Here is a 17,912-nt window from a genome sequence, read left to right as displayed (position 1 = left end):
ACTGTTAAAAAGACTGGTATCGTTTAAAACAAATTTGCCAAAAATTCCCTTCTGAAAATTTCCAGAATTTCGTATTTGCTAAATTTTATGACCGGGTGTGGACATCCACAGTGAGTCACCACTCAAAGCATAAGCCAATATGAGTTATAGACAGTGAATGTATTATTCATTTGCTATAAATAGCAACTGACTGCCTAGTGGTATACTCTGCTCGTGGATGCGAAAATACATAACTTCTGGCGTATTTTTCGGTATTTATAGATGGTCGCGATATCTTTTACTAGGTGATAGAGAAAATTTCACATTCATTTAGGAGTAATTCAACATTTTTTATATATATATTTTTTCAATGGGGAATAAAAAAACCTACACAATTACTCACAAACGAGAGAAGATTATTCGATAATTCTACACTGTATCCTAAAATGACTCCCATTAGGAAATCCTTGTAAACAGGCCATTGGTTCACGTAATAGGTATGAGATCACTGCGCACTAATTTTCAACTTGTTTACTGACCCGTTGCGAATTAAATATAAGTTATTTCCCAGCGGACACAGAAATAGTCACAAGTCATTTTTAAGTGTTAGAATAGTTCATTTTTATATAGTAAAAGCATTCCAAAACGTCATAAAATTTAGGTAAATAAAGGATAGCTATTATGTAGTAGGCCTAGTATATCACCTGCTGTTTTGATTATTTTTGTGACGACAGATCCTCTAAATACCCTTGGTTTGAAAGTATATATATATATAAACTTGTTCCCGTTGTCTTGAAACGTCTATCACTCTTGTCTGGTATGAATTGCATTTTCCGATCTATCAATGCTGGAAAAACTGAAGATTATGAAGCCTTACGTTACTATACTGATCTTTTTAGGTAAGATATGTAAGATAATTTTTATTTATTACATAAAATAAAATATATACATGAAATTGAAATGATACGAATAGTAGGAGCATTCCCGATTTCGCTGTCTTTCTGTAACTTCTTTATTATACCTTGGATGAATTAAATCATTCTATTTTCAGGTTTACTTCAACTGTTCATTATTCCGGCTTTATCAGAAAAGAAGAACTGTGAGTAAATGTATTGCTAGTGAATGATAGGATACTGTACCAATTGGCACCCTCGTCGTATTGATTAAGTTGAGCAATTTCCATATCACATACGAATTAAATTTTGCAAATTTTAGTGAAAATCTAAATTACCGCAGAAACAAGTAGATTTGATAAACCCGAAATCATATTCTCAACTTTTTAAAATTGCAATTGAAGTTTCGAAACCTTCGTTTTTCCTGGCTTATCCAGATCGCTTAGTAATTACGCGATGAATAAATAACAGTTTATGGTTGATGATTTAACATTTGCTTATTCAGTAACAACTTTGTAATAATACATGTTGATTGTGCCCAAAAAATAAAAATGAATGGCTGATTGGAGTATCGACTTGCGGAATACTGTTCATTTTTTTTCTGACTTTGTGTTGGTGGAACCATATGTACGGACTGCAAGAACACTGTTGTAAAAATCGAAATTGTTAGTATTAAGTGATTCTGCATGACCAAAGTAATACTTCTCATGCAAGTAGTTTACAACGACCATCAAGATCACAGAATAAAATTTATGAAATTGCGGAGTAAAACTTTTGAACCAACCCAAAATGTGATTTATAGATGATCCATGTTGTTCCTACCCTTGTCAACACTTTGGAATTTGCACCAGAATTGGTTTTAGTGATGGATACACGTGCGATTGCTATAGAACTGGTTACTATGGTGACAACTGTGAAATTGGTAGGTCCTTTTTGCTTGTTCAGGTTTATAATGTGTGTTGAGTATTTTTAATCCTAAAAACTACAAATTTTACTCAAAATAATGTTGCTATATGAATAGGAGGAAATTACGTTACAAAAATTTGAAAATTGAAAAAAATAAATTCAAATCTGAGCTTCAGAGTAATATGCTTGTCTGATTCCATCGTTGTAGTGATTACTGATTAACATTTAATCCTTAATTCTTGGCTGGGTGTAATAATATCATCATGTTAGCGTCAATATGATAAACGTACTTGCCAAAAGATTAATTTTGAAGAAAAAAATATCATTTAATGTTTTAATCCTATCAGGAAGCTTTTTGAACATTTAGCTTACAGTAAAGCCTCGACATAAGCCTTATTTCGTTTTGCACATTCCACCCTAGGAAAATGGTAGTGAATTACTAGTATAAATGAAATTTCATACGTAATTCAGTGACACCATATTTTAACTTAACGTCTCTGCACAGAAACTTGGAAGCATTGGTATTCCGAAATCATTCGACCATCACCGTACACTGTTCAAGCAATACTGACTAACGGAAAATGGTTTTGGCAAATAGTGAACAATATAAAAGTGCTACACTCATTCTTTATGACAAAAATATTGCAATGTGAGTTTATTAAATATGCTAAATGCCATTGAATTATTGAACTTATCGTGGTACTTATCTTTTTGACTTGCTAATGTGAGCACTACGCAAACGGTCCACTATTTCCCACGTACAACATATCTTACTTTAGGATAGAATAAGATGTTTATGATTATGAAATCCTCATGCACAAAGTTATCAGCCCACGGGATGCGACCCCGCGCTGGCTAATCGGTGATGCGGGGGCAACAAGCACGATGTGCCATACCGCCGACCCCGAGTTTAATTATGAAACCCTTTGATCATGATCATATCTACACTTTGTCAACAACAATACGTGCTCAATTGGTGATATTTCTTCATATTATTTTTCAAAACTCCTCAAGTTCAGAATACTGCAGTCGGTTATTGATTCCAGCTATACTTTTATTGTGTATTGGGTTATTCGCATTCAAAGAAAATCTATGCTTAATATTTTAGTGAAAGCGATGTCCCCTGTTTGGCCCGAAGCGCACAATACAGCTGCAGATTACACGACGTTCGATGGATACGCGAACAAAACGTATTGGGCTTTGACTATTCCTCCGGTTCCAAAGAATTGCCCAACTCCTGCTGGTGTTGCCGGTGAGTAAAATGCAGCAAAAGTTTTTATATTTGTTTTATAATTTTTGTGGATTTAGAAATGAAGTTTGTATTTGTAATTTCTATAATGAAATATGCCCTAGTAAATTTGGTTTGCTGCACCCCGATGAAAGCTTCGAAGGTATACATAAGCACAACTTTCGCACTAATTTTTCACTTTACAATTGGCAGGTCCTCGAGAACTTCCAGATGCTGAAACACTTGTGAAAACAGTGTTCACAAGGACTGAATTTAAGCCTTGTCCACGCGGAACATCTGTCATCGTTCCTTTCTATGGACAACACTTTACTCACCAAGGATTCAAGTCACGAATGCCAGATCGCTCGATGACATGGGGATCGCACATGGTAGTTGTCCACCCTGAGACATGTTTGAATTCAGATGTTTTTCATTCATTTTAATGTACCCCCCTCTTTCTCTCGTTCTCTCTCTCTTTAATCTGACAGCAGGAAACCCACGTGCTTTATTTAATCTTTGGACTGTTGACAAAATCACTTAGCAGGATTCTTTGACTTTGACCCATGCATATACATATCTGTTGAAACAATTCAAATCGAAATCTTATCCAGGTGGATGGAAGTCATATTTACGGTGAAACGTTAGAGAAACAGCACGCATTAAGAACTATGAGCGGTGGGAAGATGAAGATGCAAATTTACAATGGAGAGGTTTGATTTTTTACCCCACTTCGGATAACATTCCATATTTTTTTTTGCCATTTCAGATAAATGCAATATTATGACGAACACCGAATGCAATTACAATATATATATATTAGAGGTTTTGCGATGCACGATCCGTCAAATAAAATAGAGCATGCATCATATTTTTGTTCAAAGTTCAATACTGTTCCATTTCCTGGTATTACGTTCACGTGCTTATTTTCAAGCTTATAAAACTGAATTAGTATCCAGTAGTTTGGCATCAAAAATTCTGTTTTGTGTCCTTTAAATTAATATACCAATACCATGTTTGAATTGTTGTTGCGAGGAATAAAAACGCAGTCACAGTCGAGTTTTCCGACAGCTCGAAGTAGGCTCAAATAAAAATTTGCATGACCTGCACTCCGTGATGCCTCACTGAAACTCGTGACCAAATTGTTCCATGTTTTTCACAGGAATATCCCCCCAATGTTAAAGACTGTCCGGGAATCTACATGCAATATCCAGCATTCGTGAAAGAAGAAAACAAATTTGCATTAGGACATCCACTTTATGGAATGTTGCCCAGCCTCGTGTACTACACTACGTTGTGGCTACGGGAACATAACAGAGCATGCGATATAATGGCTGAACTACATCCGGATTGGGACGATGAAAGGCTGTTTCAAACTACAAAACTTATCGTACTCGGTAAATTATGATATATTGTGAAGGGAGATTTTTCACTTTGCTTTTCGAACTCTAGTCTAAATTTACACGCTTTTGAGTTACGAAAAAGCACAGGAGTGCAAATATTTACTTCGTAATGAATACTAACATTTAGCTACGTTTTTGGTCTTTATAACTTCTAAATATTTCTATATCATTTTCTTCTTTCGTAATATAGGATTGTGTAGAATTTAAGTATTATCCATGGAAGAGGCAAATTCCGATAAGATGTACTCGTATGGCGACATCAAATTACTTATAACGTTCTCGTTAAAAATGGAGTCTATAGATAGAGCATTCGTTTTGTATTATTAACACTAGCCATTACTCATTTATTTCTCAGGTGAAATAATGAAAATCACCATTGAAACGTACGTTCAACACGTTTCTGGGATGCATTTCCAGTTGACATATGAACCTCATTTATTGCACGACTTACCGATGCGATGGTCCAGCAGTCGAATTCACGTAGAATTCAATACACTTTATCACTGGCATAATCTGATACCAGACTATTTCCTGATAGGAGGTAAACAAACACATTTCCTGGTGGAATACCGGAAAGCTTTTATCAAAACGATGAAAGTATATTTTAATCGGGCAGATATTGGGAGGTTAAGCTATGAAGCATACGGAACAAAAACACATTTTGGACGATTTTATACTTACTTATTCCAAATTTTATTACATTATAGTTCCATTGTAAGCTTTGCTGTTTGATCTACTTTAATTTTTTGATTATAATCATAGAAAAAATTGGAAGTATATATGTGCAATGTGTATTAATGCTGTTCCCTTTTTAAAATACAGATGATAAGCATAATTATTCATTTTTATTTCAATTTCGTTTCAGATAGAAACTACAGCTTGCCTGAAATTTATTACAACATGAACCCTCTGCTAGATCACGGAATGAATGTTTTTACAACTTCGTTATCAAATCAAATAGCTGGTCGTGTAAGTCACGTTATGCTACCAACATGTAATATATAAGCGGATTTGAAATTTTGTTATATATGTTGGCAATGGTATGATTGATAAACGTTCCTCTTTATAAAATATGAAACAGTAACATCAAATCATGATATCTACATTTTGAATACAAGTGAATAAAGTTATTGATTTTATCTGCATCGCACCTTACAAAGCATTATCATTTTCAAGTCCATGTAACTATAGTAAACGGGCGTTCCTGCCCATTGATTTGATCAATATGACAGAATTCTATTCTCATACGGCATATATTTGTTATTATTTAGGGTGCTGGAGGTCGAAACATGCCAGAATCTCTTCACAGAATTGCAATTGAGACTGTCAAAATGAACCGGAAAGTTCGTCTCCAGCCGTTCAATAGATATCGACAATATTTTCGACTTCCACCTTACAAGACGTTTGAAGATTTAACAGGTATATATAAGACAATCACATTAACTCAGTTCAAAATAACTAGTAGAATAAACATTTACATTGAACCGAGAAACATCCCTGATTTTAAAACCAAATGTAAAATTTCAAACCATGGTGAAGCCTGTAGGAATATTAGATAAATCCAAATCGTTATTTATTGTATATCAGAGAATCGATGTTGTTTACATCTTAAAATATCAGAATATATTACCACCTTGCCCATGCTTTTGAAGAACTAATAATATCTTTCGAAAACTGTACTTCTTACCAGTATACTTTTATAAACGTCGATGTGTAAGAAGTAATGCTCGAGGCAAAGTTCACCTCTCAGAAATCTTTAATTGTTTACTCTTCAATTAAATATTTTAACAGGAGAAACTAAATTTGCTAAAGTATTGAGCGACATTTATGGCGGAGACATTGATGCTGTTGAATTTTATATCGGAATAATGGTCGAAAAACGGTACAAATCGAAAATGTGGGGAATCACACTGAACGAGGCAATATCAAGTTATTCTCTACGCAGGTATGGTGAACTAATCGATATTATGATATGGTTTGAAAAACAAATTAAAACTTGACTTTGTGTATTTCCACAACGCAGAGGTTTTCAACAATATGACTGTCACAAACTAATATTCACACCCAAGCTCCTGTTTAAATTAAGATTAGTTAAATTGTTTAACAATACAATATATATATGTGCTTTTCTTTTCATAGCGTGTTCTCCAGCACCATTGGGTCGCCTGAATATTGGAAAGAATCAACGTTTGGCGGCAAAGTTGGATTTGATTTAGTTAAAACAACAAATATGCAAAATCTTGTTTGTCGAAACATTCAAGGATGTCCAAAAATACAATTTCAGGTAAAATATATTTATAGAGCCTAATATAAGCGGTTTATTTTGTGGAGACAAAGCTTGAGGAAGAAAGCATATGTAATACGTTATAGATTTTAATAACATAATAAAAAATCATATATATGATACAAATGCGAATAGTGCAAATTTGGGGATCTAGTAAGGTAGTAAAAGTGTTACCTATATAAAGATTTCTTTATATCCAGAAGCAATCAAACACAAATTAGAATCAGTAATTTGTCCCATAAGTATAGTATAAAATGTTACTGTTTATCAATAGTTTTAAGGAAAACCACCTCGATTTTTCAGTTACCGCGTGTGTATTTTTGCATTGTCTGTATATATGAATCACATCGGGTATATTCTAATCAAAGAATTTGAAAGTAATGTGCGTTGAGTCACACTTTTCCTGAAATATCGATATTGGCTAGTTTTGGATATATTGCATCTGAATTGATGTAAAAATACGAATAGAAACATTGAAAATCGCATAGCATAGAAATATATTTTCATAATTATCCCATAATAAGAATCCATATGACGGCTCAATCACATGACCAGCCGTGGTCTCTCAGTCAGTCAGAAACTTCCGAATCCACATACAGGGTAACTGGTAGTATACTTGTTTAATTCAGATTCCAGAAGATGTCAATGAAGATAAGGACCCAGGGATGATTTATAACGACTGTGAACAATTAAAAGCAGAAACAATAAACCAGAAGACCGAGTTATAATGAAAAGCAGTAACATCGACGTACTAATAAATAGATAAGGTGTTTCTTATACACTGTATGAATTACACTCAAACTGAGTTTAATCATTTTGTCATATATATATATACACCAGAGGATAAATTTGTTTTCAGTTTTCGAATAAAATACCTTGTTTTAAAACGATGAGTTTGCTGGATTTTATTGGGAACGCTTTACTGCAAAGACAACGCTACAGTGTCTTGAATATTTTGATTCTCATTATTGTACGGTGAATGTTAGATTGAAAATTTCGACTGCATTGTTAACTACAATATCGTCCGTATAGACATGATTAGGCAGGATAGAACAACGCTTTATTGATAGATCTAGGGAGATATTACAAGTCGGGGTGCGAAAAACGAAGTGAATTAGTGCATTTCATATTACCTATGAGCACTCTTTGAGAAGGGACGCGTTAGTCCACTGAGTAAAGAAAATAAAAATAAAACGTTGAGGGGCTTTTGACTACTAACGGATCAGCCACTAAAATGTCAGGGCTTCTGAATGGCCAGTTATGGTTAGCGCTAGACTTTTTGTGGTCCAGGAGACAGCTATTCGCGGATTACCTTGCTTTTTATGTACGCTGGAGGTTGCACTTTTTTGGTAATTTAATGTAAAAACAAATTTAGAGTTTCGATTCAAAATCGAAGTTGGTATTGAATAGAATAGACTAATAGAGGCTATCTATTTTTGGCGCTCCCGAAGTATGTGAACCAAGATGGCGCACAACCTGAACTCTAACCTGGTACACATACTATGTTCAGGTTGTGCGCCATCTTGGTGCACATACTTCTGGAGGTCCAAAACTTATCATGTAACTAGGATTTGGATTCGGACAAATTTAACCTATACGTCACTGACCCGAATTTCTCCCAATTATCAATATGAGCGATCATTCCTAGGACAGAGAATTTATGCATTCGTCTCATCCTTCTGCACCGACTGTGGGTGGATAATTCTAGTGGTGGGGTTGGTCGGAACTCGTTTTCGAAATGTCGTAATAGTTAGCAAAATTGTTCTTATTTTTCGTTTTAGACGTTAGACGATTGTAGCAGGTGTGGAATGTGCGCCACAGCTGACGATTAGAGTTATATTTGGCGTTTCTGAAAGTTTTGTATCAGATTTATGTAAAGCGTGTCTTTTTATTGCGGCTTACATAGGGACATACATACATTTTCTGAAATGAGGAAGCCTGTTGTTTGTGCGTTCGATACAATATAGAGCCCGTTGTTAAAATTTTCAATCACATTACCCGTAAATATCATTACCTACTAGTAAAGTCTGTACAACTAAATACCGGTAATTGGTTAACTATTTCCAATGACATTAAACAACATGATGCGCAACTCCGGCATTTTTGTCCGAAGATCGTATTCGATAGCACGCTCCAATGCACATACTTGACGAGACGAAAACGAGCGGATGTGTGCTGCTTTCAAGGCGTAGCACGAATGGTGTTCGTGCCTGCTTTGACAGTTGTTGTCGATTTTAATGATATTTTTGAAAGTTGGGGTAAAAAGAAATCGGTAAAAGGTAAGGTGAATACTATTGTTGTATATCACACCCGGGCATCGCACTGTTAAGTACATGTGGGAAAGCCAGCCTTTGTCAAATACTACGAAGTTATTAATTCAGTACGGTACGTAGTTGCCCATTTGCCGAAATTACATATTTACTTACTCCTTATGGTTTCAAATAGTTCATGCACCTCCAGTTAGATTTTTTTAATCAGTGAGGATATATACTCATTGTTGATTGCTGCTCATTGTAACATACTATTACGCATTCACTTTTATTTGCGTATTTAATCAAAGTGTTAACAAGTTCACCTAACATTTCACTCATACCGGTCTATATTGTATAGTCTGATTTCTCAAGTATTTGGAGCCACGAATGCTTGTAATTTTCTGACTAAACCCTTTTATTAGTTGGTTTATTTTCCAAAATTCAGTAAAATATTTTTTAAATAAAACATGAGATATTGGATTTATTAGCTTTTCCATTCTGAATCATATAGACTGCTTTATTTATTCTTAACGAAAATTAATAAATCTCCTCTCTTTCTTTAGATGTGAAAGTTGTGGACAAACCTGTCTAAGCATTGTGAGACTCTTGCAGCACAAGAGGCAATAGCAGAAATAGTAAGTATATCAATCAAGAAATTAAGCCGACATAAAGCAAAACTTTCAACTATTCGTCTAATCTCAATTTCCTATTATTTATTCACAGGACAACTATAGCAGACGTGGAGATATCAGAAGTCTGGCGACATATCAGGGACAGTGTGATTCCAAGAAATATAATGCAATTGAAAATAGAAAATTGCAATAGAAAAACAACCTATGGAGGCATGCAAAGACATTTGACCCTCCGGTAGAGTTGTGTATGGCCCCCACATCCTGCAGGGCTTGAGGAAAATAACTAAAAATTCCAAAGCGTAAGATTGCATAAGCGGTCTTATTTGTAAAAAGGCACAAAACACGCCAGACATACTTAAAACAGCTTTGGAAATGAGGATTACGGGTACCTCACTGCACCTGTGTTATATTTGGTTCATCAACTTTTGGTAGTACTATAGAAGAAATTCCGAAAGGGGTATAATCATCATTCATGATAAAATACTATAATATATTTTTTGAACAACTTCAATCTAGACCAGGGATCTCAAACTCGCGGCCCCAGAGAACTTCCAGTGCGGCCCTCGAACGCCTAACAATAATTGTAATAGTATTTTGGAAGTTTTTTTTTTATCTAAATGTAATAGATTTTTCAAACCTTCTAAAGTGAAATTGATTATTCACACAGAAAACAATTTACTGAAAGTAGTTTTGGAATATTAATTTTTTTTGTCCACATTTTGACCCAATTAAGAATACACATCAAGCTAGCAAAAGAATACTTGAATAAAACACTTGAGTAATTAAATTAAACGCAAAGTACACGAAGAAGGTGGCATTTTCGAAGAAAATGGGAGTTGTAACATTTCTGCTCTTCACAAAATTCTGAAGCACATTGTTTAATTTGTCATATTTCCATCAATACAATCAAAAAACACAATAAGCTCAGCAGTCAATATGACAAATTCGAAGACCAACTTCGAACAGAAAATTTCCATGTGTTTGTATATTAATATAATTATACAACGACTTAGTTACTAAAAATCAATATCAATAATAATTCAAGCAATCCTATGCCACGCAATGTAGTGCGAAATGTCTTGTCGAAAAAATCTGTCATTTGTTTTTTTACTGATCTATACATGAAATGATAAAAGTAACTTTTTTGCATTACTGGAATTAATTAAACATTCGTAAAGATCCAGATAAACCCATGATCATGTGGCCTCGTTAGTTAGAGTTGGTACTATAAAATCATTTCAGACTGACCTTAGTATGCTGGTGACACAAAAAAGATGCCAAACGCCAGGACGAATGTAATTATTAAAACATTGAGTTTATACTGTAGTATTTTTGTTAATTTTAGGTTCATATATTTAGATTAAGTTATTTTTAGTGTATGTATTATTCTTTCCTTTTTCAAAGCTTGTTCAAAAATGATTTTGATGGCTGTACATAGAATTTTACGATTTTTTATAATAAATACTGTAACTTGCAAATGTTGCAATAATAGTGGAATGCAAATATTAATATGTAATTGCAGTTGAAATTGAAGAAAATAATAAAACTTAATCCAACTGTTTAGTTGCATCACAATATATGTCACAAACTAAAACTATCTTAAAAATATATTTTAAGTATACATTATCAAAAACTGTTTGCGGCTCTTTTTACAATTTTCAAAATGCAATGCGGCTCTCGAAAACCCATGAGTTTGACACCACTGATCTATTCTAGACGATTCAAGCATTGCTTTGGGAAATTATATCACTTCAATTAAATTGAAATAATCTCGCTATATTAAATACAAAATCGTTGCTATCATAGAGGTAAACCAATTCAGCCACTCGAAATATATTGGCCTTCACAAAGCAATGGAGGCAAAATTGAGAGTTCATGAGCTATGAACATTTGTTTTTTTCTTTGTCTTGAACTTTCCATACTCCACAGCCCCTATTAATTTTTATTAATTTTAATTACCATGTGATGGTCATACATATCTTTAACTTGTATTTTCTGTCATGATGTATTATCTCAATGTGCCAAACTATTAATTTGTGTGCATATTTTGCTTCCAGATGACATAAATGTATTGTCATGTTTATTACCTCAGCTTGGAGTATTGACAAGAAAAAGGTGCCAGTAAATTAGGTAAAAAAATTTTCAACTCATTGTTATAATCAGAATTCACAATCAATAGGAATTATAAACAGCCAACAATCAGTGAGAATTAGATGCGAAATCCCTCAGAATAAATTTGTCTAAAATCGGAGGAAGGCAAAAAATATAGGTAGTTTCCATTCACACAAGCATTTCAAGAAGACTTGCTCGAGCCAAACTAAATGAGCATCGTCAGGTGATCGGTAAGGCTGCAAGTTGAATTCAGCCCTGCAACCTCCTGCATAGAAGATAATATTAATTAGTGGGCTATGAGCTAAATTCCTAAATTTAAACAAACCTATCTACGATGCATTATGTACCAGCAATGTTACCTACGATTAACTGAATATGTAATATGTCTAATAAATTCACCTACAAAAGCAAGTTCGATAGGTGCAAACTTTGTGTTATGGAATTGTATCGCAGCACAGTTTTGTATGACACCCTCTTTAAATGAAATTTCAATGATTAAGCGCAAACATTAAAATTACTAACTTTGAACTTTGTCATTATCTGCAAAATGTTCCACACAAATCTTTCCGCTATCGCGTTTGTAATCTTTTCTGATAAAAAAAAAACGTCTATGATGTCCAGAATTGCTCTTTACAGCTTGCCTGTTATTCCAGCTTTCCAAGTAAGCAAAACTTCTTAGATATAGAGATTATTTTGTTTCGTTACAGGCGCAAAAAGGCAGGTACTACACGTAAAAAAGACGCCGAGTAGCAAAAGCGAGCGGAAAACGGACGCGAAAGGCGACGAGAAATATGTGCATTGGAGCGTATCATGAAATACAATGTTTTGCCTGTAGTCTTATGGAGTGACGTCAGAGTTGCCTATCATGTTGTTTAATGTCATTGCTATTTCCCTGTCGGACATGGACTGGTAACTGAACGAGAGGTCGTAGTAGTTTGCAATATATTTAATCCGCATCGACGATCGACTTTCCACTCTCAGACTCCGTCGAAATAAATATGAAAGTCGTATCGGTACTAGCAGACTAGTAAGTGTGGTTTGGTTACCTAGCTTCACAGTGGTTGTTTATATGAACGACTTTCATGGCGTGATTAATACTTTGCTATGCATGACTAAACATTAATTCTTGGGGAAGTGATTGATGAAAAGTGTTGTTCCCGTGAGGTCCGCGAGATCTCCAGGCTTATAATACCGGTACCAGAATACGGTCTGACGGTACCGGTACCGGTACTGTAATACCTGTAGTTAACAAGATTTCCACTCTCCAGTTAGGTGAGGAAATTTCGTGCGGGTAAAACAATTAAATAGTATGACGAGAGGGGTCTGTACCGGTATTCATTTTCCCATTTCAAATTACTGAATTATGATACCTACCATTGCTGCATTGACTAAGTACGGTACCGGTAATTACGGTAGGGGACGGTACCGGTAGTACAGGTACTGTGATAAGTTTACGACCTTTACCAGTACTGCGGCTCGTACAGACGTATTACTTCTTTATTATCTGTAGACTGTATTCCGGTACCATATTATCTGGTTTTACAAAAGTATACTATACCGGTACCGAACCTGTATACGAAGTTAGGATAGGATAGGATTTACATATTTATCCCGGGGGAGAGAAAAGCCGATAAGACGGCTTATCCATATGGCCAACCACGGCCTCTCGTCCGGTTACCATTCCAAGTCGGGTATGGGATTAGTCTTACTGTATTGTTTGTTTTCGGAAGCATGGACTTGGTGGTGGAGAAAGCCGTAACCGACCAGCGGTTACGTGAACCACCCAACGACGGCGAGGAGTCCAGCAATCCTCTCGCACATACAGACATAACCATCCCTGCATGGGATTCGAACCTGCAAACCCACGCAGAGTAATTAGAGGTGCGGTGGCGAGCGTATTCAGGTATTCCTAACGCTTAGCCCGTTGAGCCACACGACACAGCCGCGCCAGTTGATTAATCCAATTACAAAATTACGGTATGCTGTAATGTCAGAATGTTCTGATTTTCTGAATGTTCAAATGTCATAGGCTATTGAAAAATCATCAGCTTGTTGCAGATATAACTCGAACTACAGAAATACCAGTAGGCTTTATTAGTGCCCGAGGTACCGGTAAATGTTCTCAATACAAGATTAAATCCTAGTTTGCTTCTAAAAATATGACTGTATACTGGTACCGGTATAAGGCATAATCCATTCATGCGTTTCAGAATTTATAAAATCTGCTTTCGGGTCTCGTTAGCTCAAACATCGGTCAGAACATTCACCCTGATTAAGGTTGAGTGATTTGTCAGTTTGTATACATCAGGCACTAGCCTACTTTATTGTAATCATGTTTTTTCAAACAGAATTTTTTACTGAAATTCTAAGATATTCATTTGCAACTAAACCTTTTCAACATTATTGAAAAATTCAACATTATTACCTTATATTCTTCTTATTTGTAGAATATTTTTTCCTTGAGTCGAATAAATATATCAGTATATAGATACTGAGATATGGCGGGAGAATATGAAAGGATATTGACTGTAAAACCAGAGGTTTTGGTGTATCGGATTCCGCCAAGATCCACAAATCGTGGCTACAGAGCTGCGGATTGGGGATTGGACAAACCTTCATGGACTGGCAGAATGAGAATAATTGCTACCGGAAATAAAGTCGTTGTCAAACTTGAAGACAGGAATGGTGAATTGTTTGCTCAAGCGCCTATTGATAGTTACCCCGGCATGTCTGTCGAATCAGTTACAGATTCATCAAGATATTTTGTTCTCAAAATCGCAGATGGTTCTGGAAGAACTGCTTATATTGGAATCGGATTTGCAGATCGTGGAGATGCATTTGACTTTAATGTCACACTTCAAGATCATTTTAATTCTGTTAAGAAAGATAAAGAAATTGAACAAAACGTTAACACACAGCCTGCTTTAGACTTACAACTCAAAGAAGGACAGACCTTTAAAATAAATCTTGGCGGGAAACTTGGGTCAAAAACTCAAGGTTCTGCCCGACCAAGGACTAATGCTCCTTTATCAGGTGGTGGGTTATTGCTTCCACCTCCACCGGGTGGGGTAGCTGCGCCAAAGCCACAAACAAGCTATCAGCAGCCTGCGGCTAGCTCAGTTAGTGCCGATCTTCTTGGTATGAACGCTTCGAATTCTCAGCCCCAAGCGTCAAATCCTTTTGGACAATCAGATTGGGGTGAGTTCGCAAGTGCACAATCGAATCCTACTAATAATACAAATAGTGACCCAGGTTGGGTACAGTTTTAGGCAATAGAATATTACTTGAATCAAATGCTCTGCATTCCATGTGACAATTCATCGGTTTCTTTAATATTGAAATCATCATTGCCTATTAATAAAATCAAATAAAAGGATTTGTGTAGTTTTTGCCATTTTCGCTATACCTTGAAAGCGAAATGAAATTTTTACCCACTTCTCACGTTCACCATCTAAAACTTTTTCACTATTACTAATTATTATATTGTGGAGTGAAATCAAATAAACTTTGACCCCAAATGGGGTATCTAATCGATTCAAAACTAAACTTTTCTAGAAAAACTTTTCAAGTATATAAATTAATAAAATACAAATCTTTGAATATTATGTTACTGTTGTCTGATTTGTGATGAACTGTAATGTCATTTCAATCGCTGCTGTCATGTATAGAAGGTATATAAAAAAATTCAGAAACCGAAGGGCTTTATAGGAAAAAGGGAGGTTGGTATCAGTAATACTGTAATTCCATGGTTTCACAACACAAATTAATACAAGTTGGTTTGAATACACTGTATAAGTAAACAACACAAATTTCTCTATCTAATTAATCTTACCAATGGCAAGCCTATCTTAGTTTTGGTTATTAATTCTCCAATCATGATTTATAAATTGTTTCATTTTAATAATTATCTTGCGACAAAAATTCTAAATTATGTCTGGAATTGTGCTTTTTTGTTAATGGGTAAAAACCATAGATTCAGAGGCGAGCTTATGTATGTTGTATCTTTTTAGTATGTTGTATATTCCTCTCACAGCATGAGAAAATGTTACATTTACTATACTGATACTACTACTGTAGACACTACTGTACTGATCGAAATTTTTTGCATAGAATAGGGCTGCATTTTTATTCCATGTTCAAGTATTGAACTAACGTGTTTGGAGAGGATGCATATTGTTACAAATGATTATAACAGATCACCTGTTCATTTTATAGCTATCATTACATATCAATATGTCATGACTATGAGCGAATTCTTTACCATTTCAAATACATTCTGAAATAAAAGTAATACTTTTACATGTAAAATTGTGAATATATTCTAAATTTGTGAAGGTTCAACGGGTATAGTCTCACATATTCATGGAGATTGCCTTTTATAAGACAGAAAATTTTAAATAAACTGAAATACCATTATCGAAAGTAAAGTAGACGTTAAATGATCTGGACACCAGATGTCATATAAATTTCAATTGAAATATTTTAATTCTTTTCAAAATCAAAATTTCTTTACTAATTTTGAATATATTTGACTGTTTGATTCAATAATTTACACCTGGTCATGACATCTATTGCATTCCAGTTATATACCTATGTTATGGTCATATCATTCCCTTTATTTTCAAATCTGTATGTGACATAGAACATTATCAAATAAATTTCTATGATTCCAACTTTGTAGAGCTTCTTGCTTCTTAAGTAGTCCTAGTGTTATTTAATATTTATCATATGAAACTGTAAATAAAGTGTGGTGTACCGTACTTGTATATCAGGAGTATATATAGTAGATCCCTGATTTGCCATATCTTATTTCACTTTTCTCTCTCTGGGATAAATATGAAATCCCATCCTATATTTATATATGAAAAATCCTATAGCTATATAAGGCACTCTCTACTATATTCTCATCAAGTATCATACGAAGGTGCCAAAGTATCTTATGGTGGAAGATTTAACATATACGAAACACCTAATGTATTCTTTCACAGTTTGTGATTCACAATTCTGAAAGTTTAAACAAATTTTGTAGGTTCTGTGATCTTAGATTGTGGTGTTGTTAGATTTATTTATGATGGCATCGAAGATTAAAATCTCTGTTCAAATTCCATGTTCACCAGCTCACCCGGGGTGTACTGCCAGGTAGGCAATGCCCTCATCCGGAAGATTCTAGTTCAGGGGTTCTCAACCTTTTTCCTGTTAATTACCCCCGAGTCACGAAACAATCCATCCGAGCCCCCAGTAATCAGACACCAAACAAAGTTGTAATATATAACAATTTGCTGCAACAACAATTTATTGACCAACTAAATTTAATCTTTGTGTTGATGTTATTACCCTTGTCCTCCACCTAACTAATGAATTCTCAAGTTTCAATTAGCATATCACTTTCTGCAATGCTTGCAGCACATTGTCTTTTGACAGTGATTTCACAGTTTGTCTGCAAAGTGGTGTATTTCACATTGTTGTGCACTACAATGCAAGATCATGCTGAGTTTCAATCGGCACGCATTTTCCTCTGGTAGTATAGGATATTGAAAAATAGCGACACATGAAAACTCAACTGCCGACCAAGTACCCATGGAACTCTTCCTGTGAACCCCTGGGGGTTCGCGAACGCTAGGTTGAGAACCCTTGTTCTAGTTCTTCCGAACTATGAAAGTGACTGCTTGTGCAATCTTGCTCAGAGCAAGTGTCGTATCATTACGGCGCATACAAATAATTATTTCATAATTTGCATATTATGTCTATACCACGAAGTTCAGCGATTCCATTTTTTCCTACGTTTTGGTCGACATTAGTGAGAAAATTTTCATTTTCAGCGATTTGTTTACAATTGAAAGCTGAGGAATTTTTCATAATGTGTGAATTTAAATATGACAATATTTAATATAAACATTCAAAATATTTTCATCTCGTGATATTTGTATTCTAAAAGTTCTAAAGTGTATTGATTAGAATTCATTTTGTTATAAAAATGCACCCTTGATTCACAATATATACATTGTATAGTTTATTCTTTTTTTCTGTATGAAAATGTGCAAAATCAGCCAATTAGAGTGTAAAGTATAGTATTTGTTGCTTATTCAGTCAGAAATTGGTGAATTTAATCAAATATATTCACAATAAATATAGACCAACCATAACTATATTTTCCACGTAGTAGTATAATTGTTTATCAATTTCTGACTATCTTGCTATATTCAAATAAAATATTGTCATTTCCAAG

General features: G+C 34.7%; 2 protein-coding genes and 1 long non-coding RNA gene across 3 annotated transcripts; all 3 read left to right on the top strand.

Moving 5' to 3' along the window:
* Nucleotides 1-717: 717 nt before the first annotated feature.
* LOC144422271 (prostaglandin G/H synthase 2-like) lies at nt 718-7,560 on the top strand. Its single transcript, XM_078112283.1, has 14 exons — nt 718-878; nt 1,031-1,078; nt 1,675-1,794; nt 2,284-2,427; nt 2,887-3,030; nt 3,220-3,395; nt 3,618-3,716; nt 4,166-4,400; nt 4,762-4,947; nt 5,272-5,375; nt 5,678-5,825; nt 6,198-6,351; nt 6,546-6,690; nt 7,320-7,560. The coding sequence occupies exons 1-14, from the start codon at nt 824-826 to the stop codon at nt 7,416-7,418; spliced, it is 1,857 nt and encodes a 618-aa protein (XP_077968409.1). The 5' UTR covers nt 718-823; the 3' UTR covers nt 7,419-7,560.
* A 1,203-nt stretch (nt 7,561-8,763) lies between these two features.
* On the top strand, nt 8,764-9,701 carry LOC144422343 (uncharacterized). The gene is made up of 3 exons (XR_013475304.1): nt 8,764-8,969; nt 9,506-9,577; nt 9,666-9,701. It is a non-coding gene; the product is annotated as an uncharacterized LOC144422343 (long non-coding RNA).
* A 4,436-nt stretch (nt 9,702-14,137) lies between these two features.
* Nucleotides 14,138-17,912, top strand: LOC144422286 (adaptin ear-binding coat-associated protein 2-like). Its single transcript, XM_078112312.1, has one exon. The coding sequence runs from the start codon at nt 14,185-14,187 to the stop codon at nt 14,953-14,955; it is 771 nt and encodes a 256-aa protein (XP_077968438.1). The 5' UTR covers nt 14,138-14,184; the 3' UTR covers nt 14,956-17,912.

This window comes from Styela clava, chromosome 1 (assembly GCF_964204865.1).
Source record: "Styela clava chromosome 1, kaStyClav1.hap1.2, whole genome shotgun sequence".
NCBI classification, from domain to species: Eukaryota; Metazoa; Chordata; class Ascidiacea; order Stolidobranchia; family Styelidae; genus Styela; species Styela clava.
The sequence above is the reverse complement of the archived record's forward strand: the minus strand, read 5'-3'. Positions and strand labels throughout refer to the sequence as shown.